The following is a 16,667-nucleotide window of genomic DNA, read 5'->3' as shown; positions in this document are numbered from 1 at the left end:
GCTTTTTGAAAAGTAGTGGCATCGTCCTGCATACAGTGGCCTAAGATCCTGTAAAAAGAAACAGGAAATAATGTTGTTGGGTCGGTTTGTCCCCAAAAATTATGAGGAAAAGGCAGTTCCAGCCTGTGATACACATATTACTCCACTGGACCAGTTGCATGAAAGATTATATTTTCACACTTTCCCCAAGGAAGCACAAAAGCAGCGTCACTGGAACTCCCAGTCATCGTAAGCCCAGACATGCACTCATGACCATCACCAGCATATAAGTGCCCATCGGGAGGTATACGATGTATGCAGGGACAAGTATTTCAACTTCACTGTAGAGGTGGGGTTTTATTTTCTATTCATTACATTTGTATGTCTTCTGCTAAGCAGTGCAGAGTGGCCATATAAGTGCCCATCGGGAGGTATACGATATATGCAGGGACAAGTATTTCAACATTTGTATGTCTTTTGCTAAGCAGTGCAGAGTGGTACTGTTAGCCCCTTTCATCCTCACAACAACTCCACAAGGTAGGCTAGGCTGAATGGGACCCGCTTACTCAGTACCAATCTCAGAGCGAGCTATGTGGCGAACAACCGCTGCAATTGCTCACCTCTGGTGGGGCTGTGCTTTTTGAAAAGTAGTGGCATCGTCCTGCATACAGTGGCCTAAGATCCTGTAAAAAGAAACAGGAAATAATGTTGTTGGGTCGGTTTGTCCCCAAAAATTATGAGGAAAAGGCAGTTCCAGCCTGTGATACATATATTACTCCACTGGACCAGTTGCATGAAAGATTATATTTTCACACTTTCCCCAAGGAAGCACAAAAGCAGCGTCACTGGAACTCCCAGTCATCGTAAGCCCAGACATGCACTCATGACCATCACCAGCATATAAGTGCCCATCGGGAGGTATACGATATATGCAGGGACAAGTATTTCAACATTTGTATGTCTTTTGCTAAGCAGTGCAGAGTGGTACTGTTAGCCCCTTTCATCCTCACAACAACTCCACAAGGTAGGCTAGGCTGAATGGGACCCGCTTACTCAGTACCAATCTCAGAGCGAGTTATGTGGCAGAACAAGAAATTAGAATGCAGATCTCCCGGATGGTCAAACTGCAGTAGATATATGTTCAATAGGCCCCAAGGAGAACTCTGTCTGCAGAAGGCTACGAGGGGAGGCTGGGAGAGGATGTTAAAACAAAACAAAAATGTTATGGAAGTTCTGAGCTTTGATCTGAAGCAAAAAGGGAGAAGTACCCTCAGGGAGGAACACCAGACATCAGGGGCATCAAGGAGACTCATGTGTGAGATCAGGAGATCTTTGGGCAGCTGAGGGTAACCTGGCTTGGTAGGATGTCCTGCATAGGGCAGGGGGTTGGACTAGATGGTCTGTATGGCCCCTTTCAACTCTAGGATTCTATGAAATAAGGGCAGAAAGGCCTCAGCTGTCCGATCCCTTTCTTTGTTCTCTCTCTGCAGTCCATTTAGTACAAATGCTCCTTGAAGAGAGGCCTGCATACAACTTGCTTGGTTTGGGTATGATATTCTATAAAGCAACATGTACTATTGCTGAGAAATACCTATCTACCTAAAACCTAGAATACAAGTTTTGCTATTCTGCATTTGCACATGAAGAGAAAAGACAAATAAGGGGGAACATGTTTACCAAACTATGCATGGGGGGGGGGAGAGAGAAAATGGATAAAGAGAACTTTTTCTCACTAGGCCACGGTACTAGAATTGGCAGGGAACACTCAATGAAGTTAATGGGCAGTAGCTTCAGGATGGACAAAAGGAATTTGTTTTAATGACAGACTGAAAATGTTTCTATTCCACTTATTTATTTATTCATTCATTCATTAGATTTCTACCCCGTCCTCCCAGCAAGGCCGGCTCAGGGCAGCTTACAATACAAAACAGTACAATAAATAATAAAACCCAATCAAGCATAAATTTAAAACCATAACTATACAACTTAATAAAGTGCTAGCATTAGCTCCTCAAGGCACAGTCAGCATCATAATCTACCACAGATGTCCCAGGCACTTGGGTCAGGGCCAGTGTTCCCTCTAAGCTGAGTTAGTGTGAGCTAGCTCACAGTTTTTTAGCCTCCGGCTCACACATCTTTATCTTAGCTCAGGAAGGATGGCTCCAGAGCAAGCTAATTTATGTAGTAGCCAAATCACCTGCTCACAACTTTAATGATGGCAGCTCACAAAGTAGAAGTTTTGCTCACAAGACTCCACAGCTTAGAGGGAGCATTGGTCAGGGTATACTTATGGGTTGGGCTCGCTCTCCAAGAACTGTCAGATGTCGGTGGTGGCAGTGGTGGCGGCGGCTCCAAAAGCCTGGCGGAAGAGTTCCGTTTTACAGGCCCTGTGGAACTGTAACAGGTCCCACGGGGCCCTGATCTCCTCCGGGAGCTCATTCCACCAGAATGGAGCCACCACTGAGAAAGCCCTGGCCCTTGTTGATGCAAGCCTGGCCTCCTTGATGTTAGGGAGGACCAGCCGATTCTGGGTCCCCGATCGCAGTGCTCTCTGGGGAACATATGGGGAAAGGCGGTCCTTCAGGTATGCAGGTCCTTCTTCAAAAAATCTGAGGCAGCTTCCAAGGGAAACCACCATAAAGACATCACATTTGGAATGTACAAAGAATTAAAAACAAATTAACAAAACGATACAGATGCTGCTCTTGAGACCCACATTGGTTCTTACGCTTAAAAAACCCTCTCAAATAAAAATATAAACAATTTTTTAAGCCAAAGGAAGTATTTCCCCATTCAACAAGTAATCACATTGTGGAATTTGATGCCAGTGGATGTAGTGATGGGCCACAAGCACAGAAGGCTTTAAAAGGGGATTACACAGATCCATGTAGGATAGGTCGATTAGTGGCTACTGGGCACAGTAACTGAAGGGAACCTCCACCTCCAGTGCTAGGATGCAACGTAAGGGAGAGGTGATGGTCTCTGTGTCCAGTTTGTTGGTCCTCCTGGGCAACAGGTTGGCTGCTGTGTGAAACAGCATGCTGGACAGATGGGCTACGGGTCTGATCTTGTGTCATTATGTATCATCCACTGCTGAAGGACCTCTTGCGAACCACAGTAACAGCCTCACCGGCCACACTTGGGTACTTTTCCATTAAACAAAATGGCTACAGTGTACTTTGGCATTTTCAGTAACAACAGCACCCTTTCAGAGCTCAACTACATGGTTACAGATTACAGCTCTGCCCCATGTCTGCCTTGGGTCTGGTCAAACCAGACCCGTGCTGGGAGTTGAGTGTTTACAGCTCCCAATCATTTTTTAAAAGTTAACTCTCAGATGCATGGGGGCCTGATCAAGATTGGGACAGCAGCATTACCGGGGGAGGGGGGGTTTTCAGCCTTCCCTCTGTACCACTTTCATGAGTTGAAACGGAGATCTTCATCATCATCATCAGGGGTCATTTCCTGCAGGAGCACACAGGAGCGGAGCTCCGGCAGTAAAAAGCCCAGGGGGCGGGCACATGCAACAAGCCCCACCCCCTGCTCCCAGCAGCCCTCAGTCAGAGTAAGAAGCAACCAGGTAAGTTGCAGAGCTGCCCCCCAGGCCCTCCAGCCCAAAACAGTCTAGTGGCTCCTTTAAGACCAATTTTTATTCAGGTACAAGCTCTCCCTCCTCTGCGACGACAGATCTGCACATCCCCCCCCCAAATAGCTAGCAATCTAAAACAGTCCAGAGGCGCCTAAGCGGTGGGTGTTGCCTTCTGACACACTTCTGGTGATGCCAGGGGGTGTGGCATATGCAAGTAAGTTATGCTAATGTGCTATGCTAATGAGCTCCTGCACCTCTTTTTCTACTAAATGACCCCTGATCGTCGTCATCATCATCATCGTATAGCACTGTGTGTAGAATAGCCAGGAGATCCTAAGGTTGTCTATTTGTCCCTTTGGCAAGATTTCTGTGTAGCCCACCAGTACATGTTGATTTCCCCAACAGGGCAAACAGTAGCTTCCTTGGGACTGTTTCAAGTCAGGAAAACAGTGTGGTGGTAGTGGGGAGGCTAAAGCCTCCCAAGTCCTCTCCCAATATGCCGCAGTCCCAGTTTGAATCCGGTCCCCACGTGACTGGGAAGTAAACGACGAGCATGAAACTTCCTGCACGTCCGCTCAATAGGGCAGACCAGGCCCGTAGCTAACATGGGGCCCACGGGGCCTGGCCCCCTTGTGTTTCTTCTGGGCCCCCTCCCTCCAGGGCTGCCCCCAAAGTGCTCCAACTTCCCACCTGCACTGTACTTCTATTTAATTAGCTGGCAGGCCCCCCCAAGGCCCCCTCCCAAAGAATTCCCTAGCTACGGGGCTGGGGCAGACCTGTAAACAGTGTATGTCCAGTTCGACCTTCAGTGTGGGACTTGGCCCGAAAAGGCTTGGGTTGAAATTCTCTCTCAGCCGTGCTTCTCAATGGGCGGCTTTTGGCAGGCCTCTATCTTCCTAATTTCCCTCACAGGGTTGTTGCAAGGATAAAGGTAAGCTAACAGTGCATTTCTACAAGATACTGCACGTTCATCCCTCTGCTTTTATTGTGACAATGCACCTTTATCACTAGGGTTACTGTGATTTTTTTTTAATGCTTCTGTCAACTGTTCTGGGGCCACTGCACCCCAAAAAGAGGGAAGATAATAAAAAAAATAACAATGTTTTTAAAGAATAATTGACCAATGAGCTGCTTGGAGGAAAGAGGGACACAAAGGGGAAGTGGGAAAATAGATCCATGCTCAGCCCATTAAATGCTAACTAACAGAGCAATCCTAAGGACACTATCGTGGGAGCAAACCCCATTCAGTAGACTTCAGTAGGATCTTAAGTAGAGCTGTTTAGGATCGTGCTACAAGAGAGCAATCCTATGCAGGTCTACTCAGAAGTCAGCCCCATTTTATTTAATGGCGCTTAGTCCCGGGAAAATGTCCTTATGATTGTAGCCTTACACACCCCACGTGCACGTCTAATTTTCCAGCCGTCTCCTCTGTACAGACATGTCCGATGCAACCGTTAAGAGAACCCTGCAATAAGCGATGTTGCAATGCCAGAGGCTGAGCCATTCTAACTGAAGCAGAAATCCTTAACCCGCCAGTACCCATTGCAACAAGTATCTGCAATGATAGAAGGCAGCACAGAGCCAGGAACGAAGCAAAGTTTGGAGTTACCCAATCCTTTTTCAGGGCAGGGTTGTGTGAACTGGGGTGGGGTGGGGACAATCCAGATACTACACCAGGAAAGCCACACTTCAGCAGCCTCTACAAATCACATAGATAAAGCCAAGTTTGTACTAATATGCATAATTTACTTTAATTACATAGGAAGGAGCAAGGCATAATGCAAAACAGAAGTCTTGCCTCAAAGCCAGAAATCTGCATGTGGAGACCAATGAGGTGACAAGGCAGAAGAGCAGACTGTACCACTTCAGAGTGCAGGTCGGGGGCCATAATTTCTGAATGCCCCTCTATGTCATAATAAAAAGGGTGGTACTGCAAAGCAGCACAGAAAACAACAGAATGGGGTAGAAACTTACTGCATATAATTGTAAGGTAAAGGTTTCCCTTGCCTGAAAGCTAGTCGAACCTAACTCTAGGGGGCAGTGCTTATCTCCGTTTCTAAGCCAAACAGTCAGCACTGTCCGAAGACTTCTCCGTGGTCATCTGGCCAGCATGACGAACGCCGAGGTGCACAGAACGCTGTTACCTTCCCACCGAAGCGGTACCTATTAATCTACTAGCAATTTGTTGCTTTGGAAGTGCTAGGTTGGCAGGAGCTGGGGCCAGAGACAGGCGCTCACTCCGTCACGCAGCACTAGGGTCTTGAACTGCCGAACTACAGATCTTCCGGTCTGCAGCTCAGCAGCTTAACCTCTGAGCCACCACGGCCCCGCATGTAATTGTAGCTTTTGTTAAAACCTACGAAGGGGGTTACACTAAAAATGACATTGCACATTTGTTGCCTGATGTGGCACAGTCCACTCTACCAGCTTGGAATTCTGCTGCTTGAATAGATCAAGCCTTATTCTGCTACTTGTCCAGCTTCTGGGGTTTCACCAGGCACTGCCAACATGAAAGCAAGCACATTTTCAGAACCATGCAAACGAGAAACTTGATTCTTCTTTCCTTTCCAAAACCACCAAGAAGCTCAAGAAACTGGACTGTACACTCAATAACACCACCTGCATCTTTTCTGCACTCTTGTAGAATCATGGTGCACACACTCACAGCTCTGTCGACAGGTTAAGAGGGAACAAGGTGATTGGCACGCAGATTATGGACCATACTTACAATGTGTCTGGCAGCAAAGACGCCATCAACAATGGCGCAGCAGAAAGCAGCCAGGACTCCAAAGCTGATGAACACTATGGATGCCACCAGCTGTGGAAAAGATAAAGCTACATGCAATCATCTGCTTCGATATAAACTGTGAGCTGAAACACCCAACTACAGAAGAAGCAGATTTACTAAAACAATAGTTTGCTCTTCAATAGCTTTTGTAAAGCAACTGCTTCTTCAAAGCTGCCCGAAGTATAATTAGTTTTACTATTTAGGTAATACAGTATAACAATAACTGTGCATACAGAAGTTAGGCTACTGTTAATTCTGCATCAAATATACTTTGAGGTTGAGCCTATTTGTGTGGAAATACAAATTTGTATGGACTACTACAGCCTTTAGCAATTGCTGATGTAACAGTGTAGTGAGTAATCTATTTGTTGGTTTTTCAGATTTTTTTTGGAAACCATTTGTATGCATTAAGATATTTGACATTTGTAAACCCCTACTCCTTAAGATGACTTTCTGGAAGCTATGGAAATATTCATATTTAGTTAGTAATAGATCTAAATTTGCCTGTTCCAAATTTTATTATGCATCTGGTTTTTGGAATGCAATTATAATAAAACTGATATTAGTTTTTTAAAAGCTGCCCCAAGTTATGTTTCTGCACAAAAACCTCACAGAACATGTACAGCTCCCTGATATTGAACCAGATCATTGGTCCATCCAGTCCAAAATGATTTATTATTGTGACTGGCAACAGCTCTCCAGAGTCTTTCTGAGGCTTGTTGCATGGGGTGGGGGGAACTGAACCTAAGACTTTCTGCACTCGACACATGAGCTGCATTGGGGAGATGCCCACTGGAATGGGAATGTACACACCATTAGAAGCAGGCATTTAGCTGCATCCAGTTCAGTCCATGTTCTGACTATGATCATATTCATCCCATTCATTTTGCCTATTATTGGTTCAGATTTGTAATTCAAGAAGGCAGAGCTCTGAATAGGCGCTGCACCACAGAACTATGTTTCTTTCTCCCGTTCTCCTCATTCTTCCAGTATTTCTAATTCATATTAGGCTTCCTATTAGGTCTTCAGTGAAAACTTGTGCACAGGAAGGAGGGAGAGAAGAAGGTATCAGTTTTTGTAGGCATGCAATTAGGAACAGAGAACTGTAAAAATGACCCTTTCGTGGAAACCATACCCAGAATCTTTTTGGAGACTGTAGGAACCACTTAGCCTGGATGGGGGGAGGGGGTGTTAGAAGCATTTCCACCATCATGAGGACTAGTAACCTAGCTTTTATTGATATGAGAGAATGGAAATATGAATGCATGTGTACAAGATTTCTTTTCAAAAGGCAAATTCTGTACAGAAGGCAGCTTACACCTGCCCCTTAGACATTCCTCAGTGGTTAAAAAAAAGCTTACCAAAGAAAAATTATGTAAATATATGATAACGTGTACAGATTAGTGATAAACTTTGACACCATGAACCCTGCTGTGCTCTGCCACTACTTAAATACAAAGTTGAACAAAGCTTTCAGACTCATCTTCAGGGCCTTCAGATATGAATAATATTTTTAAATTAATTTCTGGATTTGTTTTTCACTTCTGCCACCAAAATTCTGCATAACTGCAAGTGGTGGTTTTGGAATGGGGTGATAAGCTAGTCTGGCAAAGTATCAACAGTGCCATCCACAGGTGTTTGTTTCCTGAAAAGTGGGAAGACCCCAGATTGGTGAACAGGATATTCAGGACTTGCAAAGCAAGGAAGAGACTACCATCTAAGCAATAATGATTGTTACATATTATACAGGTGCACTTGGTCTTGAACCAGAAGCCCTGAGGATCAGGGACCAGTTTCTTGCAACACTAGGGCACGCACAACAGTGGATGCAACTGAAGGCAGCTCATGGGGAGTGCTCTCACATGATCATCCGCCCTGAGGGTGGGGTACAAACTGAATAAAATAAACAAAGAGATAAACATGAAGTTGCCTTATAGTGAATCAAACCACTGGTCCATCAAGGTCAGTATTGTCTATTCAGACTGGCAGTGTCTCAGGCAAAGATCTTTCACGTTACCTGCTACCTGATCCTTAACAGGAGGTGCTGGGGATTGAACCTGGGACCTTCTGCATGCCGAGCAGATGCTCTACCATTGAGACACGGACCCTCAGTTCAATTTAGGATTCTGTCACTGCAGGCCAGGATCCTCTTTGTCCAGGGAATCAGGTGACATCAGAAAGCCTATTCCATGCTGCTGAGTGATATATAGCTCTCGGATTTGCTGCATTCTCTTGGGCAGGGAAATGAATCACTGCTGAAGCCACTGGGTTATCCTTCTGCATTGCTAGACTACCAGTTGTCTTTCTGATTGCTACCTGCCCACTTACTGCTTGGCTATCTGCAGAGCTGCTGAGAAGGGAGGTAACTAAGGGGACAAAATTCTGGGGACTCCGGTCACCCTGGGGGCTCACTGAACTGGGCAGGCCATATGATCTACTTTTCTATGACATCCGAGTTAGATCTGGGTGAAATGAGAGGGGCCCAGTGGGAATCTTTGTCTGAGGGCCTGAGGTGTTTCTCAGTACACTTGGCTGTCTGTTCCAAGGTATTTCCTTGTCCTCAACTGACAAAAATGGTAACAAATATTAGAATGACTCTCATTCCAACTCACTGGAAATTTTAGCTTCCTATAAACAGGCAGCTGTTTCTGAATGGGAGCTCCCTGCAGACACGAAGGGGATGCCTCCTAGGCTCTTCTGAAGCACCTCCTGCTCCTGTGAAGTGGAGGAAAGCCAGGCCTGCTTTTTGCTTTGGGGAAACAAACAAACAGACACCAGGAAGCCTGTTGGCACAGTGGGGATCCCTGGCATAAACCTTCTGTCAGGGCTGGTAACATTCCTTGCCTTCTTTTCCCCCGATGTGGAACTTGGACTGTGTTCTCCCCGGCCCCTATTATGAATGCTCCAGTCATACAGACTAAGAGAACTGTAGCCCAATTGCACATTTGAAATAAAGAACAGGAGGCCAGATTGCAAATACTACAGTGGGAGAAGCATTAACAATTAGCCGGAGAGACACCATTGGCTGAGGCTCTTGTGCTGCTTCATGACACAGGAAAGAGAATGACAGGAAGGCAGCAAGCATGAAGGGAAGGGACCAAACAGGAGACTTATGGCAAAAAGAAGAAGAGGGAAGGCAGTGAGTGGCCACTGTGTGCATTATGTCCTGTTAACATCATGTGTGAATGACAGGAAGGCAGCAAGCATGAAGGGAGGAACCAAACAGGAGACTAATGGCAAAAAGAAGAGGGAAGGGCAGTGAGTGGCCACTGTGTACATTCTGTCCTGTTAACATCATGTGTATTTGTATTACAGCAAGTTATCTGTGCCAAGAATTGTGCGTGTTCTATAATTGTGCAATTGTCATGAAAAAGCACAGCTGCAGAATTTAGCACCATAAGAACCTAAGCTTTTGTTTTCTAAAAGCCAAGCTTCTAGACCTTATGACTATGGAGAGAGGCATGGAGTAATGTAGTAATGATGAGTGAAAAGTGTTGGTGAAACCTCACAAGTCAGAAAGGAAAGCAAGTCCCAGGAGGGAACTGGATGAGATCTCCAGGGAGGAGCAACTTCCATGTCCCACATATTCCTTCCTTCTCCTGCCCTAATAGGAAAAGACTGACAGTGCAATCCAAAGCAAAGCTGCACCCTTTTAAGCCCACTGACTTCAGTGGACTTCGAAGGGCATAACTTTGCTTAGGGTTGCACTGTAAGTCTCAGTAATATGCACACCTTTGAAATTGTCCCTTTGAACTGCCTGGTACTGTTCTGAGTGAACAAGCAGAGAACTGAGCACTTGAATCCTGCAAATGTCTGCAAAGCCCATCAGTGATATTTCTAAAGCTTCAAGACAGTTCCAATGATGAACATGAGCCAATATTCAAGAAGGTAGATCATTCTTCAAGATTTTGCTGGGAATTCTAAAGGTGAGGGAGAAACCAGTCAAATCTGCAAATTCACAAGCAGTGACAGAACAGGGGGCACAGGGGAACAGGGACACATGAGAAATTTTGCTACAGAAAATGTCATCCTACCATGATGGGCTGTCTTTGTGAGAGAGACAACTCAATGCTCTAGAAACATTTTGCCTTTTTCCATACCAGTTGGTCTGCGATGAGTATTGCAAAATATTCCAGAGCACTTTCTGTGGCACATATCCAGTTCATATAGAGAACTGACCAGGCCTCTTGGGCATCACTGTTACCTAAAATCAACAGGGTACACCCTAAATCACACCCAACTCTCCATGTGGCTGATCAATGCAGGGGGGGAAATGACAGATGCCCATGTGGTCTCTCAGGAAAGTCACCATCACAAATCATCTTGCTCAGCAACCTTAAGACACATCCCCAAAGAACCACTGTGTTCCCATAACACAGTCTGCAACCCACAGGTCTACTGTATTCTGAATTGTCCAGACAGTTGCTGGGTTCTCTGCTTAACTAGAACTTTAAAAACATGTGCAAGGGTCAAGCTGAAGTCATGCTGTCACTTTAGAAGGGGCATGAGTGGAATGTTGGATGGCGGTAATACATTCTTAGTACTCGATGGAGCACGCCCCCCGCTCTAACTTATCATAAACCAGCTTCTAGGCCACCACAGGAATATTTCCAAGAGATGATTCTGGGCTGATTCTTAGGTTGTTCTAGGAATGTCTGAAATAGGGAACCACCTGGGAATGATATTATGTGGTTGCAGTCCATGCTGCAAAGGGGTGGCCGAGCAGATATAGCAGATAACCAAGGCTGAATACAGGCACCCATTTTCTAAGCCGTAACTGACAACTATTAGTTGCCTGTTTCATAGAGGAAGATAATTTTGCCATACTTCTGTACATGATCAGAAATCCAGGGAAGGAGCAAAGTTTCCCTTATTGCTTTGTATACGGATACAGAAGACGAGCACACCAAGCAGGTTTCATGATTTCAACTCAGAGAGTCAAGGTCGCTGTGAATAAACATGAAAGAGACATATCTCTGTGGCTGGCACAAAGGAGCTTACTGCAACTCCTTAGCTGCTTTCTGGAAAATTAACGAAACAAACACCTTTGCAGCCATTCAACTTACCATTTGCTTTTTATTTTCAATCAAATTCGATCCAATAATTCCAAGAAATGAGCCCAAGCCAAGCTGAAAGGCAACAGTTCGCAATGTTTAGTGCTACAAGTGACCCATCTTTGTTGCTTAGCACAGAGAAAAGACTACAAGCGAGGCATTAAAAAACAACAACCCTGCTATTCCAACACTGCAACTTAATCTGGTTGATTCCAAGCAGAGGATCTAAAATGCCAAGTAGAGGATCTTTTTAAAATTAATAAATGGATCACCGAGGGATTGCAATAGCATTTCAGGTTTTTTATTGGTGGACATTACTGCCAACATGTTATGACAGCATAATTTACAAATTAGGCAGTGGATGAATGTGTTGTTATTACAGGTTTAGCACCAATCCTACAAACACTAATTTGAGTAGCTCAGGGCATCCAAAAGCAAGTGGCCAACTGAGCCAAGGGCAAATAATTTTAACTATAACCTGGGCTTTTATTTATTTATTTATTATTTATTTTATTTCACTTATACCCGGCCCTCCCTGCAAGCGGGCTCAGGGCGGCTTACATAGGCACAACTGTGCAATAAAATACAACAGGATTATCTCCAGAATTCCACTGTTAATACATATGAATGTACTTGGTGGACACTGGGCATCTCTCATGACAGCTGTAGTTGATTCTTCTTCTATACGGCACAGCATAGGATTGTACTCTGATACAAAGGCAACTCAGTTCTAGTGTTGGAAGTATGCCCTATCACCTGCCCTTATATAACCCAGGAGCACCAATGTACGTTGCTTCAACAAACAAACAAAAAATGTCAAGGAAGACACAAAGAAGCTGGCACATGCAGTGATGCCAACACAGGCCTGAGCCAGCTAAGAGCTTCCACAACAGGTTCAGATTCTCTTCATACTTTTGGAGGAAAGCAGGGTAAAGTTAGATGCTTGCCTGGCATCATATGGCGCTGTAGATATTGTGATGCTCTGCTCTAGCCATGACAAGTTACAGGAGAGGACAGGGTCAGGCTGCAAATGAAGTTGCTTCCACACTACTCATTTGGTTTGGAATGGTCATGTTGAAATGGAATGTTATGTTACATTTGGTTTTTACAGAGAATCCAGACAGTCCTGCTCTCAACCAGATTGGTTTCAGTGCTATCCTTGTTGTCCTCCCAACGTTTTCAGACTTGGGTTTATGGCAGTTTTTGCAATTACAAGGCAATATTGAACGTTCTTAGGGCTACTGACATTTTAAACTTTGCTGATTTATTTGAGACCTGGTTTCCTTATTTATTCAGTTACTTCCTGCTTACTTTTGGTGGACACAGAATTCCTGAATTAATTATCAGTTCTTAGCACGATTTTCAGCAGTTTTTTCAGCAGGATTAATAGCAACATTAAGAGACTAGACCTCTTCATAGTGTCTTGTTCAAGCTGAAGCCCTGCAGAACATGGAAAATTCCTGCTCTCTGAGCACCAAGGCCAAACTAAGAGAGAGAGAGAGAGAGAGAGAGATAAGGGTGGGTGGGAGGCAGTTCACAGGTGCAAGAAGTATCATCAGCCCTAAATGTTTCAAGGCCACTCTAAGAGGCCTGCAGATTCCATCTACTTAATGCAAAGATTTATGGGAGCTTGTTAATCAGATCTGATGTAAGTGCAGAATACCAGACAGTAATTGGCAATCTCACCAGATTGGTTATTTCACCTGGTCAGCAACACCAATGGTCAGTTGGGTTACATCATTGGGCCTACTTCTGATTGGCTAGCCTGAATCATGCCAGTGCAGGCTGCAAGGCATAAAGTAAGATCCTTCATTCTAGCTTGAATACACTTAGCTGTAATTTGGAGATTTTACCATAGCTGTCTTAGTGCCTGTTCCTTGACCTAAAGCCTTGCTTGTAGATACTTTGGATGGGGTGGGCTAAGAAGGCTGGGCACCTGTTGATTTTGGACTTTGAAGCTACCTTGGACTCTGCCTTGTTAAGTAGCCTCTGGATTAGAGAACCAGTGTTTTGCAAGGTTCTAGGACTAGCTATTTAGCTTATTGTCACTGTTCTTTGGTTGTGTTTGTAGATTCCTGTACATTCTTTTAATAAAGCAAATTAATTATATTTTGATGTGTTATTGCATTCCAGAGGCTTCAGTGTGAATTCAGTACCTTGGCTGGGACAGCTACAGCTACCAAAGTAACTCATTTTGAGTAACATCTCACTCTGTGAGTGTGCAACCTTGCAGGGTGGGTTGGTTTTGTTTGCTGCCCCACTCCTTTTGACATTATGAATCCACAAAAAGTGAATGAGAAATTTGTCTACAAAAAGAAAAGCAGTAATTAAAGCACCCACCCTCCCACAGGAACAAGACCAAATAGTTAAGGATCAATCCAGGAATCCTACAGCCACCATGAGTTATCAGGAAGTTACTAATTAAACATAGAAACAAAATGGCTGTAAAACAAAAGGGACAATTTAAAGGAACAGTCACAAGGAGAAGTGGAATCTTTTGTTGAATAGAATCTATTTCCCAGTAAATGTATTGTAGAATTTTGCCTACATGGGGATGGGCATTTCTGGATCTTTATGCAGAATGTAGTGCTATTTTAATTCTGCATGCAGTTGACTGTAGAAATGGAACAACTGATCAACGCAAAAGAATCCTAGCATGGAAGCAACCACAGAGAAGGCTTCTATAGAGTTCTCTGCACATTCAAAGTGGTATAATGATAATACTGCTGATTATCCTAACTCATTTTTCCTACCCTTTCTTAACATGCTGATCAAAGCAATTACTTGCACATGCAAATGAGTCTTCCAAGATGAATCACCACAGAATAGAACTTGCATAGCATCCAATATTTACTCTAATTCAATACTTCTCATGGGAGGGCAGTCAAGTCCACACATACAACTGCCAGTCACAAAGTGTAGTCCGGAGATGTACATGCACATCTTAGATGTCGATAGTTCTCCTGTATCTTCCATCTACCAGAACCATATGCCAATTCGGTTAAAATGCATAGGACTTCAGCGTACTCAAGGTCCCTAGAGGTTACCTGTCCAAGGTGACAGACAGCAAGCCACTTGCTTCCTCCAGCAGCATCCTTGCTCCTTTAATTTATCTATATATTTATTATTTCAATTTCAATTTATATCCCACCTTGCCGGACAAGCTGGCTCAAGGCCACCAAGGAAGACTGGGTTGCTGTGCAAAGGAAGGCAGTGGCAAACCACCTCTGCTCATCTCTTGCTGTGCAAACCCCATAATCTTGGCGTCACCATGAGTTAGTTGTGACTGGACAGCAGACAATTATTATTATAACCTCATCTCTCTGTGGTTAATGTGCTCTGTTGAATTTGCTGCCACCTGACAATAATTCTGGCTCATTTCCACCCTTTGATGTAGACTGAATTTATTGCTTTTATACTGCGTTTTGTTTTAAGCCTTGTTCTTCACTTTGGGAGTCATTTGTTCATGAACATGAATTCTCTAAATGATTCTGAAACACAGAAATAATCATGACAAAGAAGCAAAATTCCCCAGACACATGTGGACACAGAGCCAGTGTGGTGTAATGGTCAGAATGGAGGGCTAGGAACACTCTGGTTCAAATCCCTACTCAACTGTGAAGTTCACCAGGTGACCATTCACTCAGTCTAACTGACCTCCCAGGATCATAATGAATCAAAAACAGAGAACCATATGACACCCCGAGTCTCCTAATCAGTTGAGAATTACTGCTTCCAAGCCTGGTTCATAATGCCTGTTCTCATCTTAGAAAACCGCTCCACTGAGTGGTGACAGACGTGCATGAATAAGCCACTAGAGGCCACAGGCTGAAGACTGAGCTTTTCTTGGCACCTCAAACACAACAATCCTTCAATGGAGACAGTTCACGCACTCAACAGAGAAATCTTGCAAGTGTGAACTGACCCTTCAGCTAGTCAAAACATGCTAAAATAAGGAACATGTGCTATCTTAAAGAGGTCTTTCTGTAACTCAGAATGTACTGTCCAGAATCTCATGCCTTGTTAAGAAAGTGTAATGGATGAAATTAATCTAAAATTATTTGAGCTACCATGTGCCGCCCTGCATGCTAAAGCCTGGGATTAGGATTGCATGCACTAATATTTGAGGAGCACATGTTGGGATCACCCTGCCTTTTTACTGAGAGTTGAACAGAGATGCTTCGGGGTGGGGGGTTCCCTCTGCAACCCTGAGGAATGAGAGCAAAATCATTTTGATCTGATAATAGCAGAATGGAAATATCTGCTGCAAAGCACATCCCTGTTGTAAGGAGAGTGCAGTTCGTCTAGGAGGGATATGGAGAATCCACCAGATGTGAAAACCCAGCTATTCCAAGTATACGCAAGACAGCCCATCAGTGGATTAGTATCTTCTCACATGCACAAAGCTATCTCAGGTCACCATGTATTTTCAGCCACTTCATTTAAACAAAAGGAGATGGCATGAAGACCCAGTGATCGTGCTACAAGTTCAGCAGCTAAGCAGCATATACATGCTGGGACATCACCTGATGCTTGCCACATCGTGGACACTTAGTTGCGGAAATCACAGATAAGACAAATATGGACAGAACATTTCTGTCATCTCATGTCACCTCAACCACAGTGCTCTACATGGATTCAGTGTGCACTAAGCAGGGCAGAGGAATCAAGTGCAGTAGATATACATAGTAATGCAACTGAGGGCCACTTTTCATATTCTGCGCTACCCAGTGTGACAGCATAGGTCTGACTGACACATAAACATTCATCACTCATCAACTGTAGAATTCAGTGATGATGGGCTGCATGGATGCTTTGGCTGTCACGGGTTAATTGCTGTAGATGCAAATTTTTACTTTGCTCCCAGTGGACTCAGACACTGTAATTGTCACTGCAGACAGGTCACACAGAAAACTGTCAAGCATTGGGTAAACTGAGTGATCTACATGCAGGTGTGAACGATTGTTGACTCAAAAGAGATATTCCTGTCTTGACATTTCCCACGCTGCTGGTTTAGCAGCAAGTTTCCAAGCCAGGGCATTTTAGGAGGAGCCCATTTATCTCCAGCCAGAGCAGATTTCCTTTAGTTGGATGAGAACAAACATGCCCTGGGATGGAAAAGGACTGGGGCTTAAATCTGCCAGGATCAGTCCTGTAAGAGGAAAATCCCACCCTCTTTCTGCATTCTGATGAATCAGTTTGTCTGGCATATGATGATGGAGACAACAATAAGGCAAGTGGAATATGGGAAAAATAC

General features: G+C 44.3%; 1 protein-coding gene across 1 annotated transcript in view; it reads right to left on the bottom strand.

The window, feature by feature from the left end:
- The window catches only part of TMEM255A (transmembrane protein 255A), a 35,781-nt gene that overhangs the window by 12,200 nt on the left and 6,914 nt on the right, over positions 1-16,667 (bottom strand). Inside the window, exons 4-6 of the mRNA XM_015427043.1 lie at positions 11,423-11,485; positions 6,297-6,386; positions 600-662 (exon numbers count right to left, since the gene is read on the bottom strand). Coding sequence (XP_015282529.1) covers positions 600-662; positions 6,297-6,386; positions 11,423-11,485 — 216 coding nt within the window. The remainder of the gene's footprint in view (positions 1-599; positions 663-6,296; positions 6,387-11,422; positions 11,486-16,667) is intronic.

This window comes from Gekko japonicus, unplaced genomic scaffold (assembly GCF_001447785.1).
Source record: "Gekko japonicus isolate JY-2015 unplaced genomic scaffold, Gekko_japonicus_V1.1 scaffold425, whole genome shotgun sequence".
Classification (NCBI taxonomy): Eukaryota; Metazoa; Chordata; class Lepidosauria; order Squamata; family Gekkonidae; genus Gekko; species Gekko japonicus.
Note: the sequence above shows the minus strand (reverse complement) of the source record. Positions and strands in the feature narration are given on the sequence as shown.